Source organism: Globicephala melas, chromosome 2 (genome assembly GCF_963455315.2).
Source record: "Globicephala melas chromosome 2, mGloMel1.2, whole genome shotgun sequence".
NCBI lineage: Eukaryota > Metazoa > Chordata > Mammalia > Artiodactyla > Delphinidae > Globicephala > Globicephala melas.
The window spans coordinates 36,007,550-36,022,502 of record NC_083315.2 but is presented as its reverse complement, the minus strand read 5'-3'; the positions used below and the strand labels follow the sequence as shown (position 1 = coordinate 36,022,502).

At 43.9% G+C, this 14,953-nt stretch overlaps 1 protein-coding gene across 2 annotated transcripts in view; it reads left to right on the top strand.

Annotated features, from left to right (window-relative positions):
- Nucleotides 1-14,953, top strand: part of PDE8A (phosphodiesterase 8A) — a 136,075-nt gene that overhangs the window by 39,448 nt on the left and 81,674 nt on the right. Inside the window, exon 1 of one of the 2 annotated variants that reach the window (XM_030878526.3) lies at nt 249-1,143. The exons of the other annotated variant lie outside the window; for it this stretch is intronic. Coding sequence (XP_030734386.1) covers nt 925-1,143 — 219 coding nt within the window. The 5' untranslated portion in view covers nt 249-924. Of the gene's footprint in view, nt 1-248; nt 1,144-14,953 lie in introns of those variants that run through there. 2 annotated transcript variants of the gene reach the window in all.

Sequence of the window (14,953 nt, the reverse complement as noted above, 5' to 3'; positions counted from 1 at the left end):
ACCTGCTCGGGGTGGCTGTGTGTGGCCTTGGGCAAGTCTTTCTCCCCGCAGCCAGGCAGCGCCCCTCCCGTTGTGGCCGCGCCTGCTCAGTGGCGGGAGGGGCCCGGGAGGAGGCGGCGGGCGCCCCAGCTGCTTTGCATTGACGCCAGCACCCGCTGGAGGTCACAGCTGGGGGCTGGGCGCGGCGTGCTGCCGGGAAGACCCGGCCCGGCAATCGGAGCCGGAGCCGCTCCGTCCGCAGCTCCCGGGTGAGCGCCGCCGCTTCAGTGCTTCTCGACGGCACGGCTTCAGATCCGACTGGAGCCGAGGTCTCTCCTTCCCTACCCGGGCGGACGCTGCTTCGTCGCCCCAACCGGCTTCCTTTGGCCCCTACCCCTCAACGGCGAGAGATCTAGGCTAGCTTTCTCCGCCACCAGCCCTGACACCAGGAGCATTTATTCGCGGGGCGGCAGGCGGAGCGGCGTGGGTGCCCGAGCCTCGAGAGTCGGCTGCTAAAGCGCCGCGGAGCGGGAACGGGCCGTGAGCGGGCGCAGCAGGGATCTCACCTCCCTCGGGGGACTCGCCTACACTCGGGTCGGGAGAGCTCAAATCTCCTCCCCCGAAATTCCCCGGAAGCGCGGCTCGGCAGAGGCGAGCGCGGCGATGTGAGGGAGGAGGCTAAGGGCTCCCGCTTCAGGAAGGGCATGTTCGGAGGGGCGGCCGCGGTGCGCTGCCCGCCCCACCGCCCCCACCCCACCGCCGCAGCTGCTGTTCCCGCACCGCGATAAAAGGGGCGGCCGCACTTCCTGGCGAGAGACCCGCGCTCGCCGGCTCCCGCCCAGGCGGCGATGACAGGGCGCTCGCGGCAGCCGCGAGGCACCGGGCCGGCCGTTTACTGACCGTTTCGCGGCTACCCGCCAGCGTGTCGGAGACGCCGCCTCCAGCATGGGCTGTGCCCAGAGCATCCACGCTTCCGAGAGCCGGGTTGTGTACCACGGCGGCAACGAGGCCGAGGACGCGCCGGGCCCCGCGGCGCCGCCGTTGCAGCCCGGCGGGCCGCGCCTCCCACCCGGCCAGACGACGGCTGCCTCGGCCCGGTCCTGTGGCTCCAGCCTCGTGGAGTCCGAGCCAAGCAGCGGCAGCGGCAGCAGCATCGGCAACGCGGTAAGGAGTGCCGGGAGGGCGGGTGCTCCGAGGCTGCGGTCTGCGGTGAAATTCGGGCCCTGCGTTGCGGCAGCTTTCCCACAGGGATTGGTGGGGCTCCCTCCTGGGCCGCGGTGCCCTGTCGCCCGGCTTTGGATGACTTTGACGGACGCCAGCGCGCCGTCTTGCCAGGGCAGCGACCGGAGGCGTACCAACCCTAGTCCTGGGCACCGTGCTTAGTAGAGTTGTGCTTAAGACGCTTTCCGAGCCGCGGCTTCGGTTCCTGGGACACATCCGACCCGACGTGTCGAGCAGGAGGGACCTCTGTGAACTTGACCCAGGCTCTTGAATCCATTACCTCCCAAACAGAGGAACCCCCCCCCGCCCCGCCCCAGGATATTCTGGCGCGACCCTGAACGTTAAGTCAGTGTGACTTTGTTCCTTTGGTTCTCGTGGTGGAAAGGGAAGGTCGGCTAGCACTGTGAAGCCGGGGTACTGGACCCTACCACCGTGTTGCGTTTTCCCTCTGTCAGCTTTGCACAAGCATGCAGTTGCAGTTTTCCATTTTCTTTGGGACTATTAAAATGTAATCTGGAACATCAGCTTTGCTTCATTGCACATGTATTTGAGGTTCACTTTCATTAGCATGCATGTTGTACCTGAAGCATATGTAATTAGAAAATAGTATCAGAAACGCGATTTTTGAAGCATTCAGCAGAACAAAGTTAATTTTTTATTAAGCATTCTTACTGGGACAGTTTGTGAAGTAAGCCTTTCTTCTTTCTCCCCTGGAAAATTACCCCAAGCAACTAGGAGGGGGAAGAAAAACCCAGAAATGAAAACTCTGTCTTTGAAGAAATTAGGAGATGTCTGAAACCCCAAACCAGAAAATAAGTGGAAAGGGTTTTTGAAAGATTGGACCAGGAGTATGAGAGGAAGTAGACAGAAGACACTTGCAGCTGCAGAACTTAGGAAAAGAAAACTCAAGTAGCAAATAGTACTTTCTAAGGTGAGGGATGCACCCTGGGGTTCAAAACCAAAATGTTTAGTTTGAAATGGTGGAAATGAGTGCACAGGCTGGTGGCAGAAGCTTCACCGGGTGCAGTTTGATACCAAGATGCAGAGGAGCATGGACTGAAGGAGGACTTATCTCAAGTAACATTTGTGGGGAGCAGGCTGAGCTGTGACGACAGGAAGGAGAGGACTCTGTGCTGTGAACAGCCCTCACAGCTGCCTGTCTCTTTGGAGAGAGAGAGAAGCTCAGGAATACCCGTCCCCATTCTGTGTGTCCACGTATACCATCCCGCCAGAAAAAGAAAGAACACTCCCGTTCCTCTGAACATGGCTCTGGCTCTTCTCCCAAGTGAGTCTTCTTCAAATAACTAGTCTAGAATAAACCACCTTCAAAAATGAGTAATCAAAAGTGGACCAGTTCAGGATCTAGTCAAACATAATTACTTAAAAGAAGATGAAGAAACATGAAAAAACAGAAAGATGATGATGACCAGCACTCACTAGAAAAACACTGGCACAGAACAAGTGAAATTATGATGAAATATTTCACAAATTAAAGAAAAATGTCAGTTTACTGCTGTAAATAGCTGGAGCACAAATCGGAAGTACAGGAGCTCAGGGAAGAAATGGCAAGTCAGTAGGCAAAAAAACCTAAGTTCAAGAAAGAAAGTGAAGGGAAAAATAAAACCCATCAAAGAAATGAAGGCAAGTTAAAAGTTAACCAAGACAGGGCTTCCCTGGTGGCGCAGTGGTTGAGAGTCTGCCTGCCAATGCAGGGGACACGGGTTCGTGCCCCGGTCCGGCAAGATCCCACATGCAGCGGAGCGGCTGGGCCTGTGAGCCATGGCCGCTGAGCCTGCGCGTCTGGAGCCTGTGCTCCGCCCGCAACGGGAGAGGCCACGATAGTGAGAGGCCCGCGTACTGCAAAAAAAAAAAAAAAAAAATGTTAACCAAGATAGTGTATAGAAAACAGAAAAGGAGTGAGCAAAGTGAAAACAGAAATAGTTTAGACTTATGAATGAAAAGTACAAAAATTCCCTGAAGAAGGAAACAAATAATAGACAAAATAAAAATTTAAAGGTTTCCAGAAAGGAGAACTTGAATCTACAGTTTGAAAGGACGCACTGTATACCCAGGAAAAATTAACATAGAACCGTCAGCATTGCAGTGTATCCCAGTAAAGTTATTGGACTTAAATTAAAGAATTTAATTTAATTTAATTCTTTAAATAATTAAAGAATTATTTGGACGGCCAGGCCAAAAGATCAACTAACTTATAAAAGGGGAAAATTTGGCTGTTCCTTATCATCAATCAACATGGGAGAAGACTGACAAAATCCTTAAGAAGAGTAAGATTGACCCAAGGATTTTATATTCATTGAAATTGTATTTTTTTAAAAAACAAGTTTTGGGCTTCCCTGATGGCGCAGTGGTTGAGAGTCCGCCTGCCGATGCAGGGGACACGGGTTCGTGCCCCAGTCTGGGAGGATCCCACATGCCAGGGAGCAGCTGGGCCCGTGAGCCACGGCCGCTGAGCCTGCGCATCTGGAGCCTGTGCTTCGCAATGGGAGAGGCCACAACAGTGAGAGACCCGCGTACTGCAAAAAAAACCCCACAAAAAAACAAACAACAAAAAAACCCAAGTTTTAAAATATAAGATCTTGAGAAAAAATATCCCCATGAACTCTTCTTGAGGAATCTAGTGAAAGACAAACTTCAGTCCACCAAGTGGTAACTGGAAAAACTCCAGCAAAAGAACCGTTAAAAGCATTGATCAAGTCTGTTTACCTGTAGATTAAAACAAATTTGGAGATTAGTGCAATAGAACAGAATGTGACGGTTGTATGACCTGACAATATGAAATTATCTAACCGAATTTGAGAGGAGAAGAGGAAAGAAGATGGTAGTAAATTTAGAATATTCTTTCCTCATCTTTAATAGGTAGGGTTCAAAAGGGTATCGTTTAAAGCTAACAGACAAACTACTGGAGGTTTAGGTATATTTAAGAGTACAAAGTTAAACAGGATGTAGTATGATGGACTAAAATAGGACAGTGGAGGGATGGTGCAAGAGAAGAAAATATCTTAATTTTATTATTTCTCATGGGGGATTAAATAGATACTGTCTAAAGAAATAAAGGCTTTCAGATATTAATAAAAGTAACCAATAGATTAAAAAATAAACCATCTGAAATATCAAAATATACACACAAAGGAAAATGAACAGTCTCTACAAAGGATAACAAAAATAATTGATAGAACTAAGGCCACTATCTGTCATATCAGTAAATATAAATGGAAATTGGAGGTCATCAGCTTGGTCATCAGGAAGTCGAATCACATACTCCACTAATATGGTTCCCTAACAGAAGAGGCACTGCAGTGGGAGGGACACAGCAGGACACTCCAGAGAAACCACAAAAATGCTCCCTCCATAAGAGGAAAAGCTTTAAAAATCCATCAGGCTCCTAGAGTGAGAAATCGTCTAATAGAACCAGTCGCATGAGACCTTCTCCCTGGTCCTTTCTTATGCTCCCTGCCGCAGAAACAGCAGCTGGCAGGTAGGGGAGGAAGTGAGGGGGAGAGAAGCAGCACCTGCTTCTCCAAAGGCGTGCTGCCCCGCAACTGGCCCTGCTGGTGGAGAGAGAATCTTCTTCAGATGAAAACTGAAGTGCTGTTAAGCTACTGGACTGATCGTTTTCTTTTTAAAGTACCTAAACTCTTTTTGAAAGTTAATGCAGTTAATGCATAACTCATCAGTGTACAACTCGATGAATTCTTGTACATGTAACTAGCATCCAGACCAAGAAGTAGAATATTCCAGGAACCTATAAGTCTTCCTGATACTCTCTTTCAGTCACCTACTAGGCTACCCCCACCCCCGCCAAAATATGCTGTAGATTAGTTTTGCCTGATTTGAACTTTATGTAAATGAAGTAGACTGATCACTTTTAATTACTAAATTGAGGATGTATTTGTGACTTAATGAGTGTACGGGGTTGAATAGTGTCCTCTCAAATTTAATGTCCACTGGAACCTCAGAATGTGACTTATTTGGAAATAGTCTTTGCAGATGTAATTAGTTAAGACAAGGTCATACTGGATTTGGCTGGGCCCTAAGTCCAGTGACTGTTGTCCTTGTAAGAAGTTCATGCCATGGCAGAGGCAGAGATGGGAGTGATGCAGCTACAAGCCAAGGAAAGCCAAGTATTCCCGGCAACCACCAGAAGCTGGGAGACAGGCGTGAAATAGCTTCTCCCTCAGATCCTACAGAAGGAAGCACCCCTGCCTACACCTTGATTTTGGACTTCTGGCCTCCTGAACTGTGAGAGAATAGCTTTCTATTGTTTTAAACCACCTAGTTTGTGGTAATTTGTTACAACAGCCTTAGGAAACTAATAAAATGCGACTCTAGGACTGAGTATTAAGAAAGAGAGGGCAGAAAATTTATGAGACTTGTCCTCATTTTAGGAGTGGAGGAAGCACTACTTCCATTAAACAGGTTTAAAGCCGGAAAATGACTTAAAGACCCTTTTGTTTACCCTGCAAGAGCCTTGCATATGCAACGTACCAATTATAGAAGCAAACTATTGGCTCACTGGAATATCAGACTCTCAAATGTTCACCTTCCAGAAGGGCAGTGGAGATAAGACTTTCCCCAGATTTATTTCATGCATTGCATTCACTACCAGGCTCTTTATTCTGAGTCCCATGTTCCCAAGCACATTCACCTCTGGAAGTGGGTTCTGTGAGAAGTTCTTCAGGGATTCCTGATGGGGCCCTGTCCTCAGACCCAGCACAGGTCACAAGCCCGCAAGTTCACATGCCCTCTCTGCCATGCAGTACATAAAGCTAATCCAAGTTAAAAGGTCGTAAAAACAAAACCACGTATTCAAACTTTTTGTTCTCTCCTGTTAAAAGTCTTTCTTCAAACCACCTGTGGTATGGTGGGTTAAGCCAGCCCCATGGACCTGTCCCACAGTGTCATTCTCTTGAAAAGTCTTCAGTGTGCTAGGAATCTGTATGTTTCCTCAAGTCCTCAGCTACCTGTTTACTGAAAACTATTTAGGAAAAAGTAACATATAATAGGTGAAACTAGCTACTTACAGAAGTCATCTGCCCTAATTTCATTTCTGAGGATAATTCATGAATATAGCTTCATGTTTTAGATTTATTCCTTATCACTGCCATGTATGTTTGTTACGTTATCTAATACTTTCTCTAATAACTCTTTTAAAAATAATTAATTTTTTTGGCTGCTTTGGGTCTTCGTTGCTGCACGTGGCTTTCCTCTAGTTGCAGTGAGCTGGGGCTACTCTTCCTTGCGGTGCACAGGCTTCTCATTGCGGTGGCCTCTCTTGTTGAAGAGCATAGGCTCTAGGTGTGTGGGCTTCAGTAGTTGTGGCAAGTGGGCTCAGTAGTTGTGGCTCATGGGCTCTAGAACGCAGGTTCAGTAGTTGTGGCGCATGGGCTTAGTTGCTCTGCAGCATGTGGTTTCTTCCTGGACCAGGGCTCGAACCTGTGACTCCTGCATTGGCAGGCAGATTCTTAACCACTGTACCACCAGAGAAGCCCTCTAATAACTCTTTTTACTGGAAAAATTTTAAGTCAGCATGATAAAATTAAAGTTTCATTTAGCTTGATACATAAAGATATTTTGAGTATATATAGATATACATTCAAAATTTATTATTAATCTCCAAAATAGTTTTGCTGTTATTTGTTATTGGTCTTACAAATTTTTCTACAAAATCACGTGGTCACATCCTAACCTTTTTTTTTTTTTTTTTTGGCCGTACGCCGGCCTCTCACTGTTGCGGCATCTCCCATTGCGGAGCACAGGCTCTGGACGCGCAGGCTCAGCGGCCATGGCTTACGGGCCCAGCCGCTCCGCAGCATGTGGGATCCTCCCGGGCCGGGGCACGAACCCGTGTCCCCTGCATCGGCAGGCGGACTCTCAACCACTGCGCCACCAGGGAAGCCCACATCCTAACATTTTTATATGAGAATTGTGCCTTTGAAGGAACTAGAGAAGGCTTACTTCCAGTTTTTTGTATATCATGCTTTCTTTTGAGATTCAATTACGTGTGCTCAAAACCAGTGCTGTTTTTCACTTATTATATGTTATAATTTAATGGCAAACAATTTTTCAAAAAGAGGTCAGGCACTTTCTATGATATCTAAACAAAATGTTGACAATAGCAGTTGACCTGGGGAGCCAAAATACCCAGAGTAGCAACAAGATAAGAATCTAATCAAGCAGAACTTCTCTTGAGTATTTGGCTAATTGAGAAGACACTCAACTGTAACAAAATTAAAGATTGGATCATTTCTTTGGAGACCTTTGAGAGAGAGGTAGAGTAGCCATTCAGCTGGAAAGATCTCACAGTGAAATTGGAAAGAGAACAGAATGATATAATATAAGCCTATCAGGAAACCTAGTCAATCTTGATTTTACTCTAACAGCTGGGATTTATTCTTTTCTTTTTTTCCTTAGGTATTTCCTTTAGGAACATTTATTATGAAAACATGGGGAAATGTTGGGGATTATAGTTATTTAGTAATTGAATTCAGAATTCAGTAATTCATTCAGCAGTTACTGAGCACTGTACTTTCCTAGGTTCCAGTTTTATGAAAGTGAATAGAACTCAGAAGCCAGTCTGGTAGGTGGGGAGACAAGTGCATATAATCCCACTGTGATGAAGATAAACCCAGGATGCCTTGGAAACACATAGGTGTGGCAGCTCATCCAGATAAGGGTTGGGGCCAGAGGCATAGGTAGGGTTTCCCCATGATTGGGTTTAGAAAGATGAGGAGGAATTAGAGGAGAAGAGGAAGAAAGCAGGAGTGTGCCACACTGAATGAGTGACATGGCCACGGCAAGCGACGTGGGCTTTCAAGGAGTTCTAAGTGGTTGGGGCAGCTGAAGCTTAGGCTTCAAGCACTACAGGAGCCTTGAATGCTATATCAGAGTGTCCAGGCTTTATGTAGGGCAATGTGGAGCCCCTGAAGGATTTTACATGTACTATATTTATGGGTCATATATTTCCCTCCTTTTGAAACGTAACATTCTGATGTTTTTCTGCTTTGGATTAAATGGATTCCTCACCCCCTCCCAACACCGACAGTATACAGTTTATCTATTAAATTCAGGTAGTGATGACAGAAGGAAGATAGAACTGACTTTTTTGTCTTGCTGTTCACACCGTTAGTACAAGAGACTGTTTAAGTGTAATAGATATGAAATGAGCAGAAAGATATTTTGAAATGTTTTGTGTTAGTTCTTTATGTATTTTTGTATATCCTGTAAAAATGTCATTCCCTATATGTTTTCAGGCACTTGTGAAACTTTAGGGGTATGAATTCCTTTTTAGGACTTGTGTGGATGTATTCTCATTATTAATTATTACTGAAGTGAAGAGGAAATGATATCAGCAGATGTGTGGAGCTTTTATTCGCACTGAATACACTATTCATTTAGACAAAAGGATCATTTCTCAATTCAAATCGGAATATTCTAATTTAAGGCCTAAATCAGTTGTGTCATAATCTCTATGGAAACAAAGCTTTCTACTGTGTAGTAATTGCATAAATAACTCATTTCCCCTGGTAGATACACAAATTGTAGATGCATATGCTTCTTTTTCCATTCTGTCAAGAACTCCCTTAAAATAGAAGAGACTTTAGCCAATGACATTTGTTTATATGTTTTATATATAACTTTAAACTTTATATAAAGTTTAAAATAACTGTTCAGATTTCCTGCTTACATGGATTTTTGTAAAATTGTTAAGACTTAAAAATTGTTGATGAGCTCACTTTCTTTTCCTGGTTGAAATTCTGACGCAGAGGATTGAATTATCCTTCTTAGTTCTTAGCGTATTAACATCATCTGCCTGTGCAAGGCTCTCTCCAGTTGGGTTGTCTAGTTTTGTCTCACTGATCTTCAGGCATTCATTATATATTATGGGTATGAGTCCTTTGTCGGTTATATGTTTTGCAAATACGTTCTCCCATTCTGTGACTTACCTTTTTAGTCCCTGACTGGGGTCTTTTGATGAACAAAATTCTTAATTTAAAAATCTAGTTTATCAATCTTTTCCTTAATGGTTATTGCTTTTTGTGTTTAAAAATCCTTGCCTACTTCCCAAGATTCCTCTCTTTTTTTGTTGTTTGGTTTATTTATATCTGGTTCTCCACTCCCTCCGTGCCCACCATTCTAATGTGTTTAATGTATGTCATTTTGTTTTTATGTGTTCTTATAAAGTATGTACTGTTAATGTGCTTATGTATTTTAATTTATGTAAGTGGTATTGTATTACAGATCCCATTCTGTTTTCTTACTTTTTTCACTTAGCATATGCTTTTAAGATCTACCATATTGGAATTCCCTGGTGGTCCAGTGGTTAGGACTCTGAGCTTCCACTGTAGGGGGCACGGGTTCAATCCCTGGCTGGGGAGTTAAGACCCCGCATGCCACATGGTGTGGCCAAAAAAAAAAGAAAAAAGAAAGAAAAGAAAAGATCTACTATATTACTGTCCCCCAGTTAGACATACCCATATTGCTTGCAATTCCTTGCCACCACTACGCATAACCCTGGACAGGCATCTTTGCTCATGTCCCCTTAAAGATCTATGTGAATAGACCCAAAATTCTCACTTCTGGGACATAGGGTATGCATAGGCAGTTTTGGCGTAACCTTAGTGATTGGTTCCTGAACATCACATACTCTAAGTGAAAATTTCAACTAGGAGTCATTTCTTACTGTTTTGAATGGGAAAAATTACAATTCATTATAAGTCAACTCAAAACCCTGAACTTATTTCCTAAAGCATAACTGTAACTTACTAAACCACTGTACATGAATAAGTCTAGCATGTTAGAATGTAAAATGCTTAAAATAACACTTTTTAATCACCAATAGTTATTAACAAGTGGTTGCTCTGAATGCGCTAATAAGGTCAATTTGCCTGCCCCCCTTCCCCTCCCCCCCGTAACCTGTCAAAGGAAGCAGAGAGCGGTCTCACGGAGGATGGTGCTGGGATGCTCTCTGCACCAGTTTCAGAGATGACATTCCCTTTGACACTCCCTGCTTTCCAGCACTCTTATACAGTTATGACTACTATGATCTAACAAGTATATTCGGACTGTAAATTGAGACTTCCTGCACATAATTTTGTTCAAAATGTATTAGACTTCTGGTTTCCAGTTCTGTACATAAGGAGCTTGGAAGTCAACACTCTGTCCTAACAACAATTAAAGCTGAACAGACTGAAAAGTTAACAACTGTTCTTAAATCCATAATAGAGGGGAAGGCACAGGGTAAACTGTTGCCCCCGAGATTGGATAGCTAGGCAAATACAGGGAGTCACTGCTTACCAGAGACGCATGCAGAGAAACCTCCACACCAAACAGTGCCAGGTAGGAAAACCTGAACTGTGACTAGTGAATTGCTGGCAGCTCAGTGCAGGTAACTCAGAGTTAAAATCTCCAGGGGAACCGTGGCATGGCGGCCCCCACGACATTGTGAGATTTATCTGCAGGAGCTTGAGCAGATTCCCACAGTAAATAGCAGAAAAAAATGTTATCTACAAGAAATCCACTTTAAATATAAAAGCGCATATACATTAAAAGTAAAGTGGATAGAGAAAGATGTACCACGCTAACGCTAATCAAAAGCAAGCAGACTAGCTACATTAATTTCAGACAGGGCGGACATCAAAGTAAGGAAAGTTATCAGGGATAAAGAAGGGTACTACATATGACAAAGAGGTCAGCTCTCCAAGAAGTCACAACAATTCTTGATGTATATGCACCCAACAACAGAGCATCAAACTGCATCAGGCAAAAACCAATAGAACTGCAAGGAGAGATAGTGGATTCTTCTATCACAGTAGGAAACTTCAGCACCCCATTTCAGAAATGGACAAATCCAGCAGGCAAAACTATGGAACGACATAGTTGAACTCGACAGTACCATCAGTTAACTGGATAAAATTGACATCTATTGACTACTTTATCCAGCAACAGCAGAATGTACATTTTTCTTAAGCTCATATGGAACCCTCACTAAGATAGACCACATTCTGGGCCACAACACCTTAACAAATTTAAAAGAATAGAAGTCATACAATGTCTGTCCTCAGACCACAATGGAATTAAACTAGAAATCAATAACATAAAGGTAACTGGAAAATCCCAAAATATATGGAGATTAAACAGTACACTTCTAAATAACACATGGGTCAAACAAGAAATCTCAAGAGAAATTTTAAAATATTTTGAACTAAATGAAAATGATACAATTTATCAAGATTTGTGGGATGCAGCAAAAGCAGTGCTTAGAGAAAAATTTGTGGCATTGAATACATATATTGGAAAAGAGGAAAGATCTAAAATCAGTAATCTAAGTTTTCACTTTAGAAAACTTAGGGAAAAGGAAGAGCAAATTAAATCCAAAGTAAGCAGAAGAAAAGAAATAATAAGAATTAGAGCAGAAATCAATGAAATTGAAAACAGGAAATCAGTAGAGAAAATCCTTGAAACCAAAAGCTGGTTCTTTGAAAAGATCAATAAAATCTATAAGCCTCTATAGAAGGCTAACTAAAAAAGAAGACACAAATGATTAATATCAGAAATGAAGGAGTAGACTTCACTGCAGAGCCCACGGAAACTGAAAGGTTAGTAAAAGAATACTGTGAACCAGCTCTGTGCCCACACATTTGATTACATAGATGAAATGGACAAATTCCTTCAAAGACGCTATCTGCCAAAACTCACGTGAGAAGGAATAGATCTGAATAGACCTATATCTATTGAAGAAATTGAGTCCGTAGTTAATAACCTTCCACAGCAGAGAGCACCAGTCCCGTATGGTTTCATTGGTGAATTCTACCAAACATTTTTTTTAATTTGTATTTTCTATTGGAGTATAGTTGATTAACAATGTTGTGTTAGTTTCAGGTATACAGCAAAGTGATTCAGTTATACATATACATGTATCTATTCTTTTTCAGCTTCTTTTCCAATTTAGGTTATTTCAGTATATTGAGCACAGTTCCCTGTGCTATACCATAGGTCCTTGTTGGTTATCTATTTTAAATATAACAGGGTGTACATGTCAGTCCCAAACTCCTAGTCTATCCCTCCTCTCCACCCTTCCCTCCTGGTAACCATAAGTTTGTTCTCTAAGTCTGTGAGTCTGTCTGTGTTTTGTAAATAAGCTCATTTGTATCGTTTTTTAAATAGATTCTGCACATAAGCAATATCATATGACATTTGTCTTTGTCTGACTTACTTCACTTAGTATGATAATTTCCAGGTCCATCCATGTTGCTGCAAATGGTGTTATTTCATTCTTTTATTTATTTGGCTGCACTGGGTCTTAGTTGCGGCTGCTGGGCTCCTTAGTTGCGGTTCGTGGGCTGTTTAATCGCAGCTCACCAGCTACTTAGTTGCAGCACGTAGGCTCCTCAGTTGTGGCAGGTGGGCTCCTTAGTTGCGGCTCGCCACCTCCTTAGTTGCAGCATGCGGGCTCCTTAGTTGTGACATGCGAACTCTTAGATGTGTCATGCACATGGGATCTAGTTCCCTCACCAGGGAGGATCGAACCTGGGCCCCCTGCATTGGGAGCATGGAGTCTTATACACTGCGCCACCAGGGGAGTCCCATTATTTCATTCTTTACAATGGCCGAGTAATATTCCATTGTATATACGTACCACATCTTTTTTTTTAAAATTAATTTATTTTTGGCTGCATTGGGTCTTTTTTTTTTTTAAACATTCAATTTTTATTTTTATTTATTTTTTTGTGGTATGCGGGCCTCTCACTGTTGTGGCCTCTCCCGTTGCGGAGCACAGGCTCCGGACGTGCAGGCTCAGCGGCCATGGCTTACGGGCCCAGCCGCCCCACGGCATGTGGGATCTTCCGGGACCGGGGCACAAACCCGTGTCTCCTGCATCGGCAGGTGGACTCTCAATCACCGTGCCACCAGGGAAGCCCTGCATTGGGTCTTTGTTGCTGCGTGCGGGCTTTCTCTAGTTGCAGCAAGAGGGGGCTACTCTTCGTTGTGGTGCGCAGGCTTCTCATTGCAGTGGCTTCTCTTGTTTTGGAGCACGGGCTCTAGGCGCTTGGGCTTCAGTAGTTGTGGCACACGGGCTCAGTAGTTGTGGCTTACGGGCTCTAGAGCGCAGGCTCCGTAGTTGTGGCGCACGGGCTTAGTTGCTCCACGGCATGTGGGATCTTCCTGGACCAGTGCTCAAACCTGTGTCCACTGCATTGGCAGGTGGATTCTTAACCACTGCGCCACCAGGGAAGTCCATGTACCACATCTTATCCATTCATCTGTCAATGGACATTTAGGTTGCTTCCATGTCTTGGCTATTGTAGACAGTGCTGCAGTGAACATTGGGGTGCATGTATCCTTTCAAACCGTGGTTTCCTCCGCATATATGCCTAGGAGTGGGATTGTGGGATCATATGGTAGCTCTATTTTTAGCTTTTTAAGGTACCTCGATAACTGTTCTCCATAGTGGGTATACCAGTTTACATTCCCACCAACAGTGTAGGAGAGTTCCCTTTTCTCCACACCCTCGCCAGCATTTATTGTTTGTAGATTTTTTTTTCTTTTGTGGTACGCGGACCTCTCAACTGTTGTGGCCTCTCCTGTTGTGGAGCACAGGCTCCGGACACGCAGGCTCAGCGGCCGTGGCTCACGGGCCTAGCCGCTCCACGGCATGTGGGATCTTCCCAGACCGGGGCACGAACCCGTGTCCCCTACATCGGCAGGCGGACTCTCAACCACTGCGTCACCAGGGAAGCCCTGTTTGTAGATTTTTTGATGATGGCCATTCTGACTGGTGTGAGGTGCTCTCCCATTGTAGTTTTGATTTGCATTTCTCTAATAATTAGCGACGTTGAGCATCTTTTCTTGTGCCTCTTGGCCATCTGTATGTGTCCTTTAGAGAAATGTCTATTCAGGTCTTCTGCCCATTTTTTGATTGGGTTGTTTGTTTTTTTGATATTAAATGGCATGAGCTGTTTGTAAATTTTGGAGACTAATCCCTTCTAGGTTACATTGTTTGCAAATATTTTCTCCCATTCTGTGGATTGTCTTTTCATTTTGTTTATGGTTTCCTTAGCTGTGCAAAAACCTTTGAGTTTAATTAGGTTCCATTTGTTTATTTTGTTTTTATTTCCATTACTCTAGGAGACGGATTGAAAAAGATATTGCTGCGATTTTTGTCAAAGAGTGTTCTGCCTATGTTTTCCTCTAAGAGTTTTATAGTATCCGGTCTTAAATTTAGGTCTTTAATCCATTTTGAGTTTACTTTTGTGTATGGTGTTAAAGAATGTTCTAATTTCATTTATTTTTAAGTGTAGCTGTCCAGTGTTCCCAGCACCATTTATTGAAGAGACTGTCTTTTCTTCATTGTATAGTCTTGCCTCCTTTGTTGTAGATTAATTGACCGTAGGTGTGTGTGGGTTTATTTCTGGGCTTTCTATCCTGTTCCACTGATCTGTATTTCTGTTTTTGTGCCAGTACCATACCATTTTGATGACTGTAGCTTTGTAGTGTAGTCTGAAGTCCGGGTGCCTGATTCCTCCAACTCTGTTTTTCTTTCTGAAGATTGCTTTGGCTATTCAGGATCGTTTGTGTCTCCATACAGATTTTAAGATTTTTTTGTTCTAGTCCTGTGAAAAATGCCATTGGTAATTTGATAGGGATTGCATTGAATCTGTAGATTGCCTTGGGTGGTATAGTCATTTTGACAATATTGATTCTTCCAAAGAAGGACACTACATAATGATCAAGG